General features: G+C 45.8%; 1 protein-coding gene across 2 annotated transcripts in view; it reads left to right on the forward strand.

The window, feature by feature from the left end:
* The window catches only part of WWP2 (WW domain containing E3 ubiquitin protein ligase 2), a 144,072-nt gene that overhangs the window by 49,707 nt on the left and 75,116 nt on the right, over positions 1-19,249 (forward strand). For both annotated transcript variants that reach the window (XM_025268966.2, XM_025268965.2), the window contains 2 exons: positions 8,033-8,170; positions 10,157-10,253. In XM_025268966.2, the coding sequence (XP_025124751.1) occupies positions 8,033-8,170; positions 10,157-10,253 (235 nt within the window). The remainder of the gene's footprint in view (positions 1-8,032; positions 8,171-10,156; positions 10,254-19,249) is intronic.

Here is a 19,249-nt window from a genome sequence, read left to right on the forward strand (position 1 = left end):
GGTGTTTCCCTTTGGCACCCCATACCCAGGAGACACTGCCATCACTTGGACTGGCTGCCCGCCATGACCTCCTCCCTGGTCTCATTTGCTTCCTCTCTCGCTCCTCCTGCAACCAGTGTGACGGCGCTGCCGCAGGTATCACCTCCCTTCCTTGTTCACGGCCCTCTGGTGGCTCCTGGTCTCACGCAGAGTGAACTCCAGACGCTTTACCAGGGCCCCAAGACCTTCCTTGTGAGTTCCCACTTCCCGCCACCCTCATCTCCTACTTCTGTCTTTCCTCATCCACTCCAGCCACAGCGGCCTCCCTGCCCTTGCTCAGACCAGTCAGGTGTGGCCCCCATTTGGGGTGCCTGTGTCTCACTCTCTCTCTGCCTGGAATACCCTTCCTCCAGACAGAGACATGGCGCCCCTGCCTCATTCTTCTTTAGGTCTTTGCTTCTCTGTCACCTTCCTGGTGAGACTTTCTCACCACCCCAGGGCCTCCTTCCACCTGTGTCACTCCCTGTCTCTTTCCCTCCTTTCATTTTTTTTTTTTCTACTGCATTTGCTGCAATCTAATGAATTACGTGATGTACTAAAAAAAATGGATAGTGTCTGTTTGCCTCAGCTAGAATATAAACACCCAGGGGCACAGCATTTTGTCTCTTCCGTACCTGTTGGATGTCAGAGACTGGAAGAGTGAGTGCTCGCTCGCTATACACGTGTGAATGGCACAACCGCAGATGGAGCAGGGCCGCACGAGATTGAAGGAGGTCAGTGAGCCTCCGATGCTGAATCTGGTTCCAGTTCTGGAACTTGACTTATAACACCCATGTTTTCATCAGCTTTTTGATTTTTGAGCAGTGCCTGAAAAGGTCCAGGGAAGACCTGGTGCAAGAGAAAGGCCCTTTGTGGAGTGCATGGCATGGCTGGAGTGAAACCTGAGGGCCTCAGAGGCGAGGTGGCTAAGGCTGCTATTTATAGCTCAGATTCCAGTATATGTTTTCCAGCCACACTTCTTTCAGCCTCCCCTGTATGTTCGAGTCTGTCACTCAATTAGCTAATGGTTTCTTTAGTCCCATTATGCATTGTAGGGCTCCCCTGGCTCAGGTGTTTTTTTTTTTTTTTTTTTTTTTAAGAGAATAATAGAGTGTTCTGTTCTCAGAGGTTTAATTTTGTAATAGCCTTGCCAATTAAAAAAAAAAACAACCTTTCCCAACTTTTTAACTTGCAGTTTTTTCAACATACAAAAGAATTGAAAGAATAACACAATTAACACCCAAATGCCCTCTACCAGGAACCAACACTTGTTAAGAATTTGCTACATTTGTTTCACCTCTGTGTGTGAGCCTGTGAGTGTGTGCATTTTTTTTTCTCTCCCTGAACCACTTGAAGGTAAACTGCAGATATCATGACACTTTATTCCAGAAAACTTGTCTCAGTTCAGTTCAGTTCAGTCATTCAGTTGTGTCTGACTCTTTGTGACCCCATGAATCACAGCATGCCAGGCCTCCCTGTCCATCACCAACTCCTGGAGTTCACCCAAACTCATGTGCATCGAGTTGGTGATGCCATCCAGCCATCTCATCCTCTGTCGTCCCCTTCTCCTCCTGCCTCAAATCCCTCCCAGCATCAGGGCCTTTTCCAATGAGTCAACAACTCTTTGCATGAGGTGGCCGAAGTATTGGAGTTTCAGCCTCAGCATCAGTCCTTCCAATGAACACCCAGGACTGGTCTCCTTTAGGATGAACTGGTTGGATCTCCTTGCAGTCCAAGGGACTTGCAAGAGTTTTCTCCAGCACCACAGTTCAAAAGCATCAATACTTCAGGGCTCAGCTTTCTTCACAGTCCAACTCACATCCATATACGACCACTGGAAAAACTATAGCCTTGACTAGATGGACCTTTGTTGGCAAAGTAATATCTCTGCTTTTGAATATGCTGTCTAGGTTGGTCATAACTTTCCTTCCAAGAAGTAAGCGTCTTTTAATTTCATGGCTGCAGTCACGATCTGCAGTGATTTTGGAGCCCAGAAAAATAAAGTCTGACACTGTTTCCGCTGTTTCCCCATCTATTTCCATGAAGTGATGGGACTAGATGCCATGATCTTAGTTTTCTGAATGTTGAGCTTTAAGCCAACTTTTTCACTCTCCTCTTTCACTTTCATCAAGAGGCTTTTTAGTTCCTCTTTACTTTCTGCCATAAGGGTGGTGTCATCTGCATATCTGAGGTTATTGATATTTCTCCGGGCAATCTTGATTCCAGCTTGTGCTTCTTCCAGCCTACAAAACCATGAAAGTAAGTGCAGATATCATCCTAATTTACTCTTGGATCTCCCAAGAATGAAACCATTCCTAAATACAGACATAGTGCCATTACTGAACCTAAGAAAATAAATGGTAATTAAAGACATCATTCAGTATCCAATCTGGATGTGAATTTCTCCAATCATCCCAAGAATATATTTTTCAAACTAAGACTTAGTCAAAATTCACACAAGACATTTGGTAGTTATGTTCCTTTAAATCTAAGAGTCTTCTTCCTGCCTGTCCCACCTCCCATTTTAAATGTTTTTAGTGACATTGGCTTTTCAAGGAGCCTGGGATAGTTGCCCTATAGATGTCCCATATTCTGGGTTAGTCTGATTGCTGTCTTGTGGTATCACTGAATTTGTTCCTCTATCCCCTTATTTCATGTAATCTGGGAAGGAGGTTTAGTGGCCTCATTGGATTCAGGTTAAATGCTTTTGTAAGAAGACTATTTATTTATTTATTTGGCTGTGTTGGGTCTTCATTGCTGCCCAGAGACTTTCTTTAGTTGCCCCTTGGCATGTGGGATCTTCCTGGACCAGGGATTGAACCCATGTCCCCTGCTTTGGCAGGTGAATTCTTAACCACTGGACCACCAGGGAAGTCCTATAAGAAGACTTTAGAAGTGCTGTTGTGTACTTCATCCTGTAACACGTCAGGAAGCATGTGGGTGTTGGATTGTCTTGCTCTTAGTGATGCTCAATTCAGTTACTTGGTTATGACACTAACGGCCAGAGGTCTCTCTGAAGTGTTTCTCTGTTAGTAAATAAAGCACTAGAGGGTTATGTTCTTAGTTTAAAGGGATCTTCCCTGGTGGCTCAGCATTAAAGAATCTGCCTGCAGTGCCAGAGTCCTGGGTTTGATCCCTGGGTTGGGGAGTTCCCCTGGAGAGGGGAATGGCTATCCACTCCAGAGTTCTTGTCTGGAGAATTCCATGGACAGAGGAGCCGGGTGGGCTATAGTCCATGGGGTCACAAAGAGTTGGACATGACTGAGCGACTAATACTAAAGAGAAAAACCTCCCCCGTCACTGGCTCTTTTTGAAAGTCAAACGTGTCTCCAAGACTTGTAAGGTAACTTCTGGACCTACGTGTGTATAATGACAGTGCTCGACAAGGTGAGCAAGTAATTGAGTTGGCGCCTCGACATGAGCCCAGTGGAGAGGAAAATTCAGTCTGTGCCCCTGGGTTTGTCAGAAGACCACAGTGGGGTGGCTGTCAGGAGGTGGAAATTAGCAGCAAGAGGCCTTGGGCTCCTCTAGTTTCCTGTCAAATATTATCATCCCTCCAGGAAGGAGGGAGGAAGGTGTCTACACTCTCTTAGTAAAGTGATGGCCTTTGAGATACCAAGAAGGGAATCGAGGAACCCTTCTAGAATGCTTATCCCAGCACATTTCCTACAATGGCATGTCAGACATCTTTAGGATGTGTCCTAGAAATAAGATGGAAGACCATTTGTCCTTGTGATGGATATGTGACCTTGGAAGACTTTTGTTGACTCTTTTGCTGAAGCCTGAAAAAGGCTTAGAAAGGTCAGGAGAAGAGTGAATATACAATGAATGAGTTAGACCAAGAGAAATTTGGACTCTCCAGCCTAAAAACAGGACCATCAACAGGGAGATAACAGCAACTTCCCTGGCAGTCCAGTGGTTAAGACTCCATGCTTCCAGTGCAGAGGGCTCGAGTTTGATCCCTGGTCAGGAAACTAAGGTCCCACATACTGCATGACGTGACCAAAAAAACTTTCTTCTAAATTAAAAATTATTAAAGGAACAACACAACAGGGACATAATAAAAATGACAGCTTACCAGGAACCTACTGCTGCTGCTGCTGCTAAGTCGCTTCAGTCGTGTCCGACTCTGTGCGACCCCATAGACAGCAGCCCACCAGGCTCCCGCGTCCCTGGGATTCTCCAGGCAAGAACACTGGAGTGGGTTGCCATTTCCTCCTCCAATTCATGAAAGTGAAAAGTGAAAGTGAAGTTGCTCAGTCGTGTCCAACTCTTTGCGACCCCATGGACTGCAGCCTACCAGGCTCCTCCATCCATGGGATTTTCCAGGCAAGAGTACTGGAGTGGGGGTGCCATTGCCTTCTCCGAGGAATCTACTAAAATACTATTTAATTCTTAACATATATTCTCTGGAAAGTGTGTTCTTACTCCTCCTGTTTTGCAGGTTGAGAGACTAATGCTCAAGGTAAGTACTCCAGTCTGCCTAACTGATATGCTATGCTAAGTCGCTTCAGTTGTGTCCGACTCTGTGTGACCCCATAGATGGCAGCCCACCAGGTACTGTGTTTGAATCCAGTCTGCCTAACTGCTACTTGTCTTAGACCTCTGAGCTCTACTGCCTGCTAGGGACTTAGGCCCTGGATCTCAGCATGAAGAGTAGGGAGATGCTCCTTGATGAAAAAAAAGAAAAAGTAAACATTTATTATCTCATAGTTTCAGTGTGTCAGGTTTTGGGAATAGCTTAGCTGGGCAGCCTGGCCTGAGCTCTTCCATGAAGTTGCACTCAATACACTGGGTGTGCTGCAATAATCTGAAAGCTAGACTGAGGCTGAAGGGTCCATTTCCACGGTGGCTCGTCTGCATGGCTGGCAAATGACGCTGCTGGTTCAGATGCCTCGGTTCTTTCCCCTCTCTTGGAGTTTGTTTTTTAATTGGAGGATAATTGCTTTACAATATTGTGTTGGTTTCTGCCATGCATTAGCACCATTCAGCCATAGATATGCATATGTCCCCTGCCTCTTGAACCTCCCTCCCGCCTCCCACCCCATCCACCCCACCCCGGGTTGTCACAGAGAACCTGATTTGAGCTCCTTGTGTCATGTAGCTCATTTCCAGTGGCTGTTTGTTTTACATATGGTAATTTATGTTTTTGCATGCTACTCTCTCAATTCGTCCCACCTTCTCCTTCCCTGACTGAGTCCACAAGTCTGTTCTCTCTGTCTACATCTCCACTGTGAAACTGAGAGTGTTACTCAGTCACGTCCAATTCTTTGCAACCCCGTGAACTGTAGCCCACCAGACTTCTCTGTCCTTGGTATTCTCCAGGCAAGAATACTGGAGTGGGTAGCCATTCCCTTCTCCAGGGGATCTTCCCAACCCGGGGATCAAACCCAGGTCCTGTATAGCAGGCAGATTCTTTACCGTCTGAGCAATTTGCTGCCCTGTAAACAGGCTCATCAGTACCATCTTTCTAGATTATCAGTTCAGTTCAGTCGCTCAGTCGTGTCTGACTCTTTGCAATCCCATGAACCGCAGCACGCCAGGCCTCCCTGTCCATCACCACCTCCCAGAGTTTACCCAAACTCATGTCCATCAAGTTGGTGATGCCATCCAACCATCTCATCCTCTGTCGTCCCCTTCTCCTCCTGCCCTCAATCTATGTATGTGTTAATATATGATATTTGTTTTTCTCTTTCTGACTTCACTGTGTGTAATAGGCTCTAGGTTCATTCCCTCATTAGGACTGACTCAAATGTGTCCTTTTTATGGCTGAGTAATATATTCCATTGTATATATGCACCACACTTCTTTATCCATTCATTGATGGATATCTAGGTTGCTTCCATGTCCTAGCTATTGTAAATAGTGCTGGAACGGACATTGGAGCACATGCGTCTCTTTCAATTATGGTTTTCTCAGGGTATATGCCCAGTAGTGGAATTGTTGGGTCATATGGTTCTATTCCTAGTTTTCTAAAGGGATCTCCATTCTTGGACTTTTGAAGGAACTAGTTTTCAGGTTACAAGTGTTCTTTTATAGAAATTTTAAAAAATTTATTTTTGGTGTGCTGGGTCTTCATTGTGGTGTGCGGGCTTTCTCTAGTTGCAGCAAGCGGGAGCCACACTGCAGCGCAGGGGCTTCTCACTGCAGTGGCGTCTCTCGTGGAGCACAGGCTCTAGGTGCTCTGGCTTCAGTAGTTGTGGCGCATAGGCTTAGTCACTCTGCAGCATGTAAAATCTTCCCTTACCAGGGACCACCTGCATTGGCAGGCTGATTCTTAACCACTGTGCCACCAGGGAGGCCCTATAGAAATATTAAAGTATATATATATTTATTTGGCTGCACAAGGTCTTAGTTGCAACTTGTGGGATTTAGTTCCCTGACCAGAGATCAAACACTGATCCCTGCATTGGGAGCATGGAGTCTTAGTCCCTGGACCACAGGGAAGTCCCTCTTGGGTTTTTGAAGGAACTAGTTTTCAGACTACGCATGTTCATTTCTAGAAATATTTGGAACTCACCAAGCCCCTTAGTGAAACTGACTGAAAACACACTCAGAAGGATTCAGAGAGATCCATTGCAGGGAAGAAAAGTTAAAAGAAGTGAGTGATGCCTTGAGAGCTCGAAAGCCTGAAGGATAACTGATTCCTACCTTAAATCCTTGAATTGATCAAGACTTTTTTAGGGGTCTAAGTTCTTAAAGGACCGTATCTGTTTCTTAGAGAGATGCAGGGCAGACTCTTTTTGGTGGGGTAAGGTTGTCTCTAGGAAATGCTCATGGAGATAGTTATTTATACATACCCTGCCTTGTTCTAGAAAACCAGCTTATAATAATACAGTAGCAACTAAGAGATAAAATGAAGTCGTGGTTTGATGGGTAGTGTGGGCAGGGAGGGAGGTTGGAATATATGGCATTTTCCTGGTCTGGCTTTGTAAGATGCGGGGAGGCATGGAAGGACTGCTTGGAAGTTCTCATAAACGCTGCCCTTTCTTGGTAATTATTGAACAGCCCTGAGCAAGGCTGTGGATCCCGGGCAGTAACTGGATGGAGGCCATTCCCTGTGGCCGGTCTCAGTGGTGGGGTCGGGTGTGTGTATGCAGCAGTTTCCAGCTTCCCTGGGGTTTGGTGCCTCTGCCTCGTGTCGGCTTGTTCTGTTTCTTCTTTGCCCATAGGGCTGAACTTGCCTAGTGTTCTAGGGGCTGGGTGACTCTGAACTGCCCTCTCACCTCAACTCATGGAGCCAGGTGTCCGTTAGTCTCTCCTTATGGAACTCAGCCAGGACCATGTAACTACGGGACTAACTTGCCCGTACTGAGCTTTTGTTGTAAACTTTTTTTACCCCTTATTTCAAAGCAAAACGTTTCCAGGATTGAAAATTAAAAAATAACTTTTTTAGGGCTTCCCTGGTGGTCCAGTGGTTGAGACTGTGCTTCCAATGCCGGCAGGGGTGGGGTGACACAGGTTCAATCCCTGGTCAGGGAACTAGATCCCGAATGCCTTGAGGCATGGCCCCCCAAAAAAATTAATTAAAAAACCAAACTTTTTAGCCCAAATAATAAGTCCCTACAATTATTTATGTAGAGATGATTCCTGATGACTTTTCCTTAGTGTCTCTTGACATGTTTAGATTCTTTTCGCTCCCACTCTATACTGGTTGGGGGATGCTGCTTGGAACTGCTTTCTTCCTCTGCATACAATCAATATCTCTTACTCTTTTCTTTCGGTCCTGCACATATAAGCAAACATATAAGTAATATAGAAATTACCTAGCAAACCTAATGCTCTAAAATGTTTAGAACAAAAAACAAGCACATCCTTCCCCACCAGCCTGATAAAACAGTTAGGCATATTCCTCCGTGTTCCGTTTTCCATGCCTTAAGACAAGTTTGAAGATGCGGTGAAAAACGTTGCCAGGGAAGCTAGAGTTGGTGAAGTGGGAGCTCATAACTTACAGAATCTTAACCTTGGTGTGCATTTGCGTTTGTCCATCCACATTGCTTTTTGTGTCCAACAGTGGAGAACACACAGCTGACCCTGAACCTGCAGACAGAGAACAAAGGCGGTGTTGTCTCGGGTGGTGAGCTGACAATTTTCCTGGACGGGCCGACTGTTGATCTGGGAAGCGTGCCTAATGGCAGTGCCGTGACGGATGGTGAGTGCCGCCCTGCTCCCCTGGGCTGTACCGGGACAGGGCAGGGTGGGGCAGGGCAGGGCAGGGCTGAGGAGGTCCCCAGAGCTGGGTTCTCTACCAGATATCTGGGTTCAGGTACTGCTTAGCCAGCCCTGACTTTTCTGAGCATTGTGGATCCCAATCATGACATGATTTTTCAAGGACTGCTTGCTGATAAAGGACCAAAATAAATGTCAAGTCTTGGTGAGTGTGTTGTTGTTTTGGTTTGAGAACAGAGAGAAACATCTTTTCATCCCACACGGACTTTGGAAAATAAAACATCTTTATTAAATGTTACTTGGGCCCGTTTTTCTTCGTCCCAATGCACTTAAACTCCCTGGGGAGCTTGAGAGTGTCTTTTATGAGATGGTCTTGATTGGGAGAGGGGAACCGTGTGTCTCAGAGATTCACACCAGCAACATACAGGCAAGAAGCAGGGAAATCGGAGAGTGGTTTCTGCCTTGTCCTGAATGTGGGCGGTTTGTTTCTTTTCATCTAGTTTGAAATTAGTCACCTTTGGATCTAGCAGGAAATTATTTCATGACATCTGAGGTCTGAAATGGGTTGGCTCTCTACATAATTTTTTCTCATTAAATGTGATGTAACTATGGCGTTTTCCAGGCCCCAACCAGGCTTTCCATAGGTGCAAGGGGTGAGATTCCAGTTCTGTTTCAAGGGCATTTGGGCGGAGTCTCAGTGACTGGATGGGCCTTACTGCTGCAAATCCTCCCTCAGCTGGGCTGCATGGTGCTTGGGGCGCTTTAGGTGCATCTAGAGAACACGCATCATTCACTCGTTCAGCACATATGTCCATAATTGAGCACTGGGTATGTACTAGCTCCTGGCCCAGGTGCTGGCTGGATGGCAGGGGCAAAATTCACATGGTCTCTGCTCCCTAGAGCTTGTGATCTACTCGGCAGGGGCAGGGGATATTAGATACCAAACGAGTAAATGCACAAATAATTATGTAATCATAACTGACCTGCTAGGAAGGAAGAGCACTAGGTGGTGTGAGGTTCCTCCACTTTAGGGGGAATCTCATCTACATTAGGGACCCAGAGAAGATTTTCTTTGAGGACGCTGAGACTTGCTAGAACATGAGTTTAGACAGGCCAAGGTGGGGACGTGAGGTGTTGGGGTGGCTGAGTAAGAGGTAGAGGGGTCTCAGGTGCAAAGGCTCTCAGATGGAAGCGAGTGTGGCCTTTCATAGGCATAGGGACAGCCAGTTGGATAGTGAGGAGTGAGAAAAGTAGAGTGGTGGGAGATGAGGCCAGTTCGCCACACAGCCTCCAAGACCTCAATAAAGATTTGGAACTACAACGTAAGAAGCAGAAAGCTGTTGAAGGGTTTTTAATCAGGAGAGTGTCATGATTTGATTTAGATTGGATCTGATCTGACTTTATTAAGTTTTTTAAATTTTATTTTAAAAATATTTATTTTTTTGGCTGCATCAGGTCTTCATTGTGGCCCACGGACTCTCTAGTTGTGGGCTCAGTTGTCCTGTGGCATGTTCCCTGACCAGAGATGGAACCTATGTCCCCTGAATTGGAAGGTGAATTCTTAACCCCTGAACTGCCAGGGACGTCCTTGATTTGGCTTTTCAAAAGCTCGCTGATTGTGATGTGGAGAGATGCCCCAATTCCTTGCCCCCACTTTGCATGGCCAGCATCTGGCCTCTGTCTCACGTGGTGTGGTTTCATTTAATATATAAGGCAACATGCTTGTAAAGTGCCTGAGACGTTCTTGAAGGTCTTGAGGAAGAGGAAGTGTTTCCCAGGTTTGAGCCCCTTTGTTCCTTGGCCCCATTCAGATCTCACCTGTCCTTGTTGGGCCGGCAGCTGCAGCTTAGTGGACACTCGCTGTCCGTTGGGGGTGGAAACACGCAGTTAGCGGTGTTGCCATACCCACATCTCGAACAGAGGTGTGAGCTTCTCAATGTTTCTTTCTTACGATGGATCCCTTTTCCAGGTTCACAGCCACCTTCGAGAGAATCCAGCGGGACAGCTGTTGCTCCAGAGAACCGCCACCAGCCCCCCAGCACAAACTGCTTTGGTGGGAGATCCCGGTAAGACATCCTCCTCCTGCCCTGTGAAGGAGGGGGAGCCAGGAGTTGCTCAGAGCTCCTGAAAACATGTGGGAAAGTGACGAGGAACAGTTTATGTTAGAAACTGTCAGAAATTTCCAGAAAGCTTGTAAATGACTTGTAAGACTTATAAGTATGTTAATATGGCCCAGAGGGGAATACACAACTCAGGATTCCCAGACGGGTCAGTGGTTCCTTGACAAAGATGGGGATGGATCAAGTTGTTTATTGCTCAGTTGAGCAGAGCTTGACTGCTTTTTGATGATCAGGTATCATGGCCACAGTTATCCTTCCAGGAAATACAAAGGAACACTTAGAGCAGTGGTTCTTTTTTTTTTTTTTTTCTTTCCTTTTTATTTAGGCTTGCCGTGCAAAGATTCTCTCTAGTTAACGGCAAGCTGGGGCTGCTCTCTACTTGCGGTGCGCAGGCTCCTCATTGTGGTGGTTTCTCTTGTTGCAGAGCATGGGCCTTAGGGCACACGGGCTTCAGTAGTTGTGGTGCACGGGCCTAGCTGCCCCAAGGCCTGTGGGATCCTCCTGGACCAGGGATCAAACCCCTGCGACCTGCATTAGCAGCAAGATTTCTAACCAGCAGACCACCAGGGAGGTGCCCAGAGCAGTGTTTTTGTGTATGTGACATTTTCTCTCTGTACATTTTTGTTTGTGGGGATAATCCATGATTCCCTTTGGAGTGCTGGTTCAGACTTCCTGCACTCAGAGTCTGAGCTGTATTATACTTGTTATATACACATCACAAATGATGTTATTTTTAGACTTAATTTTATTTATTGGCATCTCCATCTTATACCTATGTTAATGGTGCATACTCATCTCCATGGCCACTAAATTCCCAGGCAGGGGAGTAGTTTTAAGTATATTAGATGGGAAGGAGTTTTTATTATATATTGCTTATTGTTTCATTGTTTGTTACACTGTACAAAATTCCAAGACATTTTGAAGAAATTTTAAGGAAAAGAATCATATGGAATGTAGTTTGTAAATCAGAGTGCAGGTGAATAACTAGTAGAATCTTCCCAAACAAGTCCTGGGGCATGGGGGAATGATGCTTTAAGAAACAGAGTATATAGCGAGCTGGGGCTGCTATATACCCACAGCATCTGGAAAGACTGCACTGCGGACAGCGATCAGCCTGTCTGGATCTTGCGGTCTTGAGGGCTTGTGAGGTCTTGAAGGCCAGCAGGTGTCAGGAACAAGAGAGGGTTAGGTGTTTGGATCTTCTGTCTATAACATCATTAGGAGCAGAGGTACCATTTCTCTGTTGTCTCTTCTCCAAGCTTCTACAGAGCTCTGGCCTCATATCCTGAATATGGGTCGCCTAGTCTATCACGGAGAAGAGAGACTTTAAGTTGGGAAAAGTAGCTGGGTCTCACAGGGTTGTTGTTGTTTAGTTGCTCAGTTGTGTCAGACTGTTTGTGACCCCATGGACTGCAGCACACCAGGCTTCCCTGTCCTTCACTATTTCCAGGAGTTTTCTCAAACTCATGTCCATTGAATTGGTGATGCCATCCAACCATCTGATCCTCTGTTGTCCCCTTCTCCTCCTGCCTTCAATCTTTCCCAGCATCAGGGTCTTTTCCAGTGAGTTAGTTCTTCACCTCAGGTGGCCAAAGTATTGGAGCTTCAACTTTAGCATCAGTCCTTCCAATGAATATTCAGGACTGATTTCCTTTAGGATTGACTGGTTTGATGTCCTTGCTGCCCAAGGGACTCTCAAGAATCTTCTCCAGCACCACAATTTGAAAGCATCAATTCTTCAGCATTCAGCCTTCTTTATAGTCCAACTCTCACATCCGTACATGACTGCTGGAGTCTCACAGGGTCAAGTACCAACAATACAACTGGCAAATCTTGTATCAGCAGTAGCACCATTGGCACCCAGAGTCTACGGCCATACCACCCTGAACGCGCCCGATCTCGTCTGATCTCGGAAGCTAAGCAGGGTCGGGCCTGGTTAGTACTTGGATGGGAGACCATTGGCACCCAGAGCTAGAAGAACAGAGACTCCTCAGTGACGAGTGGCTGGTGGAGAGGAACACCTCAGGTGCTCGCTGTGAGAATACTGCCTCTGAGCCCTGGTGCTTGTCAGTGCCATCTTGGTCTTTGAGCTGACTGGAAAATTTGTGTCAAGCACAACTGATGTCACTTAATTTGGGGCTGGAGGAAGGCAGCGTTAGGCTCTTAACAGGTTCGGACTTAAGTTCTTGAGCTGTTTGTTGCTCTCTGAAGTTCTCTGATTGGTAGACCTTGAAATTCACATATCTGGATAGCCCTCCTTTGTGCTCTTGTTTGTGTTGAGGGCTGTTGATTGTTAGAGCAGTAGCTAGACTTCAATAGAAAATCGGTCGCAACTTTGCCCACAACACACAGTGGACATTCATTGGTAGTTAATTGTCAGTGGACAAAGTGCTTGTAGGTAAGTGAAGCCATATGGGAGCCTCCTCTGTCTGTCTGGCTGCTGCTGCATTTTCTACGTGTGGTCTGTGAATTTTCACAGGCCTCTGCCATCTAGGTATTCGTTGTATGTTCGCGTGGAACCCACTGCCATTTGGTGGCAAACACGTGGATGTATGGCCTTTATGAAGTCACCGTGCACACAGGGAGTGGCAGGGTGGTCTAGTGGATGAGCATGAGGCTCTGGCAGCAGATGTAGACTGAATCCTGAACCTGTCATTGACTTGCTATACATTATTGGGCAAGTCATCAAGCTTCTCAGCCTCTCAGTCTTTCCAGGTATAAAATGGGGGTATCGCCTGCCTCATGGGATCACTGCAGGAATTAACTGGGATGAGTTATGTGGCTCAGATGGTAAAGAACCTATCTGTAATGCAGGAGACCTGTGTTCAACCCCTGGGTTGGGAAGATCCCCTGGAGAAGGGAATGTCTACTCACTCCAGCATTCTTGCTGGAGAATCCCATGGACAGAGGAGCCTGGCGGGTTCCAGTCCATGGGGTCAGAAAGAGTCAGACATAATTGAGTGACTAACACACAGTACCATCTGAGGGCCTTGCACACAGGCATTGCGCAGTAAAGGTGGCCAAGAGTTGCATCTGGAGACTGTCTTTCACGCCCCACTTCCCCACCCCCAAACCTGGGACGTAACGCATGATGAAGCATTCCTGTCCAGGAGTCTGTAGTTAGGAGGGTGATGAATCAAACCTTCAGGACTCAGGGACAATCCTCCACTGTACTTGGTTTCCTGTGGCAGAGAGAATGACGGGCTTCGGCCCGCCACCTCCCAGACTAAATATTTAGCTTTCGCCGTCTGAAAGGGTAGGTTTTTCTTGGACTTGGGTGCTATTCTCCATGATCAAAGGTGCTTTGATGTGCCCATGAAGGTGAAGATTGCAGTGTGAAAGCAGCCTTTTCCTATCCTGCCCCTGCTTTATAAAGCTATAGAACTGGAACCGTGTAAGAGCTGTATCTTAAGGATTCATTTCCCCAAGTTCATCCAGCAACATTTCCAGGTGCTTGCTGAACAGGACCTCATAGCTCCGTCTCCTAGTGGGATCTTTCCCACTCGTTATGGGTCATCAAGTGGAACATCTCTAGTTGTTTTGCCATTTGGGCTGCTACATGGAAGCCAGCACGGTATCACCACCCATGGCATAAAGTTATTAGCAGACCAACCACGTTAGTATCCACTCAGTGGGTCTGGTTGAGTAAAGAAAGAGTTCATATCACACACTGTTGTATAGTCTTGCAATGAAATGCTGTCTGGTAGCAAAAAAATGGGGAATAGAAAGTTAATGTCAATGTGTTGGAATCTCAGAAACATAGTGTTGAACAACAGCTGCAGATGACAGAAAAAGTATATAGTATAATGTCATTTATATAAAGTTTAAAAAGGTAAAACAAAACCATGTGTGTGTGTGTGTGTGTGTGTGTGTGTGTGTGTGTGTATATTTTATGGATACTTTCGTGGGTGGTAAAACTGTAAAAAACAGAAGGGAATCATTAACCCTGAATTCAGGAGGGTGGTTGTCACTGGTGGGTGGGTTTAATGAAGAAAAAGCACAATGAAAGCTTCTGAGTACTGGGAATGCTATTTCTTAGCCCAGGGTTTTGTTTTGTTTTTCTTTAACTGAATATTTAATATATTCTTTCATTTGCATGATATATTTCACAATACAGAAACTATCATCTACCAATCTAGGTAAGCTGAATAGGGATGGTGTTCGGTTGCAGAGATTGTCGTCTACCTGTTGAGGCAGACAGGTTTCAGAACTTTGGGTTTCTCCAGGCTGGATGACGAGCACTCATTTCTCTTCCGCCCTGTTCATCTTTACAGCAGTGGAACTGGTGATTCTAAGACGATGCTCCACACTGGCCTTGGCGGCTGCGCTTCCACCACTTAAAGATCTCAGGCGGGAGAATGTCATCTGGGCCTTGGGAACAGGATCCAGATGAAAGCTGGCCGCTGCCAGACCGTGTGTCAGAATAGCAGTAATCATGGTGGCCCGAGAGGGCCAGTCTGGTGCCGTTTTGTGCTTGGAGTGGGGACTGTTACGTGGGGTACCCAGGGCTCTGTCTGTGCGTGTGCTGTCCCGGCCTGCGTCCTCAGCCCGAGTTCCCTGTTCCAGTGTTGCAGAGCCCCCTGGGAAAGTGTGTGCTAGTTGGCATGGGGAAAGCCTTCCACACCCTCCAATAATCCCCCAGTGTTTGTTTTATTTTGCTGGAATGAGGGCTGACTTGGGAACCGTGCCTAAGTCAATTCAGGTTTTGCAAATCTCCTGTGTGCCCAGTGTCGTGCACACATCGCCTTGCACGACGCTTGCCAGAAGCATGGTGTCTGCTTTCCACATGCAGTCTTCATGGCATATGCAATGTATGTGAAGTTTCACACCATGGGAGGCTCTGAGAGAGAAGAGATGAGTGTGTGGAGAGGAAGACATTGAGGAGAGGGAGGGCAGAAGTTTGCAGGGAGACTTGTCCACCGTCCAAGGGTTCAGTACAGTGGCTTAGGGGCTAACGGTGTTAACTAGAGAAGCTAACAGTGGGGTGAGCATGGAGGGAAAAAGAACCCAGCAGGGGGATCCCCGATGGTACTGGCAGCCCTCTTCAGAGGTACTGTCAGGTGAGAAATGGTTGGGAAATTCCAGACTGAAGGTGGAAAGCCAGAGCACTGGAATCCCTCTGTGGTTTGCTGATTCTTCATCACCTGAAATTACATGAAATCAGGGAGTTAAGGTGGTATCAACTGATGGGTGAAACCATCATAGGACTGTCTGTGAACTATGCTGTTGCTCCAAGCACAGACTTAAGATTCCTTCTGACTTGCAGACAGAAAAGGATAAATATCCTTTGACATCTCTTATATGCAGAATCTAAAAAGAAATGATACAAATAAACCTACAGAACAGAAAGAGATTCAGACTTAGAGAATGAACTTACGGTTGTGGGGAGGTGGGAGGGAAGAGACAGTTAGGGAGTTTGGGATGGGTGTGGACATACTGCTATATTAAAATGGATAACCAAGACGGACCTACTGTATGGCACATGGACCTCAGTTGAATGTTATGTGGCAGCTTGGATGGGAGGGGAGTTTGGGGAAGAATGGATACATGTGTATGTATGGCTGACTCCCTTCACTGTTCATCTGAAACTATCACAACATTGTTAATCCTTAACTGGCTATACCCCAAAACAAAACAAAACATTAAAAAAAAAAAAGATGAGAAAAAAAGATTTCTTCCAACTTGAACAACTAGCTCCTCTGTCTAGAATCCCTATAGATTTTCCATCATCATACAGGGAAATGGTATGAGCAAATGGAAGAATGCATTGAATTGGATTTTGGGTTCATAAAGTTTTTCAGTTTAGGCCTGAAATCTGTGAAAGAAATCTTGGTTAAGAAGATACAGGGGCTTAAGTAATTAATTTTTCTTTATTATATACTATATATGTATGTATTATAAGAATATGTGTGAATGTACATGAGTGTGCATGAACATGTTTGTGTGTGTGTTTGGTGTGAAGGGCTGGAGGCCTCTGTTCCCCATCAGCCGTCAGTATTGGGCCGTGTTGGTCAGAATCTGCTTTTTAACAAGCTCCCACACAGTTCTTTGACATGTGAGTTCATACCCTCCTATGATAGAGTTTTCATCCACCCTCCTTTCCTCTCTCCCTTTTTATCCTGCTCTGATGAAAGCGTATCAGATTTATTGACTCCCTTGCCTTGGCATTAGTGACCTCTGGAGATTTAAAAGCCCTAATCTCAGAGACATGGAAAGGCCCAAGGTCTCTGGTGAGCTCTAAATAGCTCATCAGCTGTGTCTGCAGACAGCCTAGCCCAGAAAGGAAAGAAAAATAAACTTCACCGAGCGAGAGGCTGCTGGGAACACTGCTGGAAGTCCTTGGGGGACCAGCGAAGACCGGGAAGCCAAGCTAATGGGAGTAAGAGGCAGATGGGAACTGAGCCTTCAGGCGCTGGGCCGCTCTCTGTCATTGTTGGCCACTGCCACCTGTCCTTCCGCTGAGATGACTAAAGGTGCTTGATTCGGAACTGTAGTTAGTTATTTTTGGCCACGCTCTGCCGCTTGAGGATCTTAGTTCCCCAACCAGGGACTGAACCTGGGGCCCCAGCAGTGAAAGCACTGATTCCTAACCACTGACCACGAGGGAATTCCCTTCCACCTGCAGTGATGTGGCGATGTCACCCTGTCAGCGTGACACTGACCCAAATGTCTTTATGGTCTCCATTCAGGTCTCCCACCCAATAACTTCTACTCAAAATCTAGCTGTAGGCTCATTACAATTGCTGGGGAAGAGATAGGAGTAAGAAAAGGAATATGAGTAATTTGTTTACTCATATAGTAATAACTGAGACCCGGTTCCTGCACAGAAGGAGCTTGCAGGGCTCTCTTCTGTGTAGATGGTGTGTAAGGAATAGGGTTGAGACCATGAACAAGAGCTACCCTGCATTCTCACTGAAAAGTCATCATCGAGATGAAGTACACATTTATTTATATGTTAATTTATTAATTCTGCACTGATTAAAATTATGCATTATCGTACTTTTTTTGTTTTAGGGTTTTGTTTTTGTGTTTTTGGCTGTGCCACGTGGCTTGTGGATCTTAGTTCCCTGACCAAGGATTGAACTCAGGTTTCTGGCAGTGGAAGCACAGAGTCTTAACCACTAGACCAGCAGGGAATTCCCTATTGAATGTTTGTTTATTCAGATCCGTTTTATCTCATTGGTCTTTATTGGAGGCAGTTTTTGCTGGAGGCAATATTTGTTCCACAAACATGAATTGCCAGGCTGTGAGCTGGGTTGTAGATAAAAAGATAAAAAAGTCATGGCCCTTGACATTGAGGACTGGCATCTGGTGGGAGACAGAAGTGACAGTTCAGTGTCGTGCGATGGACCCCATAGTGGTGGTGAGCGAAGCTAGTGGAAAGTTTACCTAAATCCACCAGGGGATAATAGGGGAAGACTTCACACGTTTGATCTGTATTTTGAAGGAGTTTGCAGACCAGTGAAGTTGGGGAAAGGGAAGTCGCTCAGGCTGAGGGAACAGTGTCGCCAAAGGCAATTGAGAATAAGAGGACTTGGCACATTTAGACATACTAGTCATTTGGTAATGTTGACACAAGATATTCAGGATGATAGCTGAAGCCAGCCATGGTCTGCAGGTCAAATCCAGGCTGCACTTGTTTGTTTGTTTAGAGCAGTGTTTGGTTCACAGCAACACTAAGCAGCAAGTACAGAGATTTCCCACCTACCACATACATACAGCCTCCCGCAGAGGGGAGCATGCCGTCAGCATCCCACAATAGAGTGGTTCGTGTTGCTACAATCGTTGAACCTACATTGACACATCATCATCCCAAATGATAATGAGAGACTTTATCTCCCAGTGTCCATAGTTTATATTAGAGTTCACTCTTGGTGTTGTGTACTTTATGATTTTGACACATGTATAGTGACATGCATCCACCATTATAGCATTATACAAAATAGTTTCAGTGCTCTAAAGATCTCCTGTATTCTGTCTGTTCATCCCTCTCTCCCTGTTAACCATTGATCTTTTTACTGTCTATATAGTTTGCCTTTTCTAGAATGTCATCTAACTGGTATCATAAAATTTGTAGCTCAGATTGTAGCCCTTCACTTAGTAATATGCATCTGAGGTTCCTCTGTGTCTCTTCATGGTTTGATAGTTCGTTTGTTTTTTAGAACTAAATAATATTTCTGGTCCCATCACTTCATGGCAAATAGATGGGAAAACAATGGAAACAGTGACAAACTTTTTTGGGGGGCTCCAAAATCACTGCAGATGGTGACTGCTGCCATGAAATTAAAAGATGCTTGCTCCTTGGAAAAAAGTTATGAACAACCTAGATAGCATATTAAAAAGCAGAGACATTACTTTGCCAGCAAAGGTCCATCTAGTCAAAGCTTTGATTTTTCCAGTAGTCATGTATGGATGTGAGAGTTGGACAATAAAGAAAGCTGAGTGCCGAAGAATTGATGCTTTTGAACTGTGGTGTTGGAGAAAACTCTTGAGAGTCCCTTGAACTCTTGCAAGGAGATCCAACCAGTCCATCCTAAAGGAAATCAGTCCTGAATATTCATTGGAAGGACTGATGCTGAAGCTGAAGCTGCAATACTTTGGCTACCTGATGTGAAGAACTGACTCATTTGAAAAGACCCTGATGCTGGGAAAGATTGAAGGCGGGAGGAAAAGGGGACGGCAGAGGATGAGATGGTTGGATGGTATCACCGACTCAATGGACATGAGTTTGAGTAAACTCCAGGAGTTGGTGATGGACAGGGATGCCTGGAATGCTGCATGCAGTCCACGGGATCACAAACAGTTGGACACGACTGAGCGACTGAACTGAATTGACTGAAATAATATTTCATAATCTGGACATACCACAGTTTATTTATCCATTCACCTACTGAGGGACATCTTGGTTGCTTCCGAGTTTTGACAATTTTGAACAAAGCTAC

This window comes from Bubalus bubalis, chromosome 18 (genome assembly GCF_019923935.1).
Source record: "Bubalus bubalis isolate 160015118507 breed Murrah chromosome 18, NDDB_SH_1, whole genome shotgun sequence".
NCBI classification, from domain to species: Eukaryota; Metazoa; Chordata; class Mammalia; order Artiodactyla; family Bovidae; genus Bubalus; species Bubalus bubalis.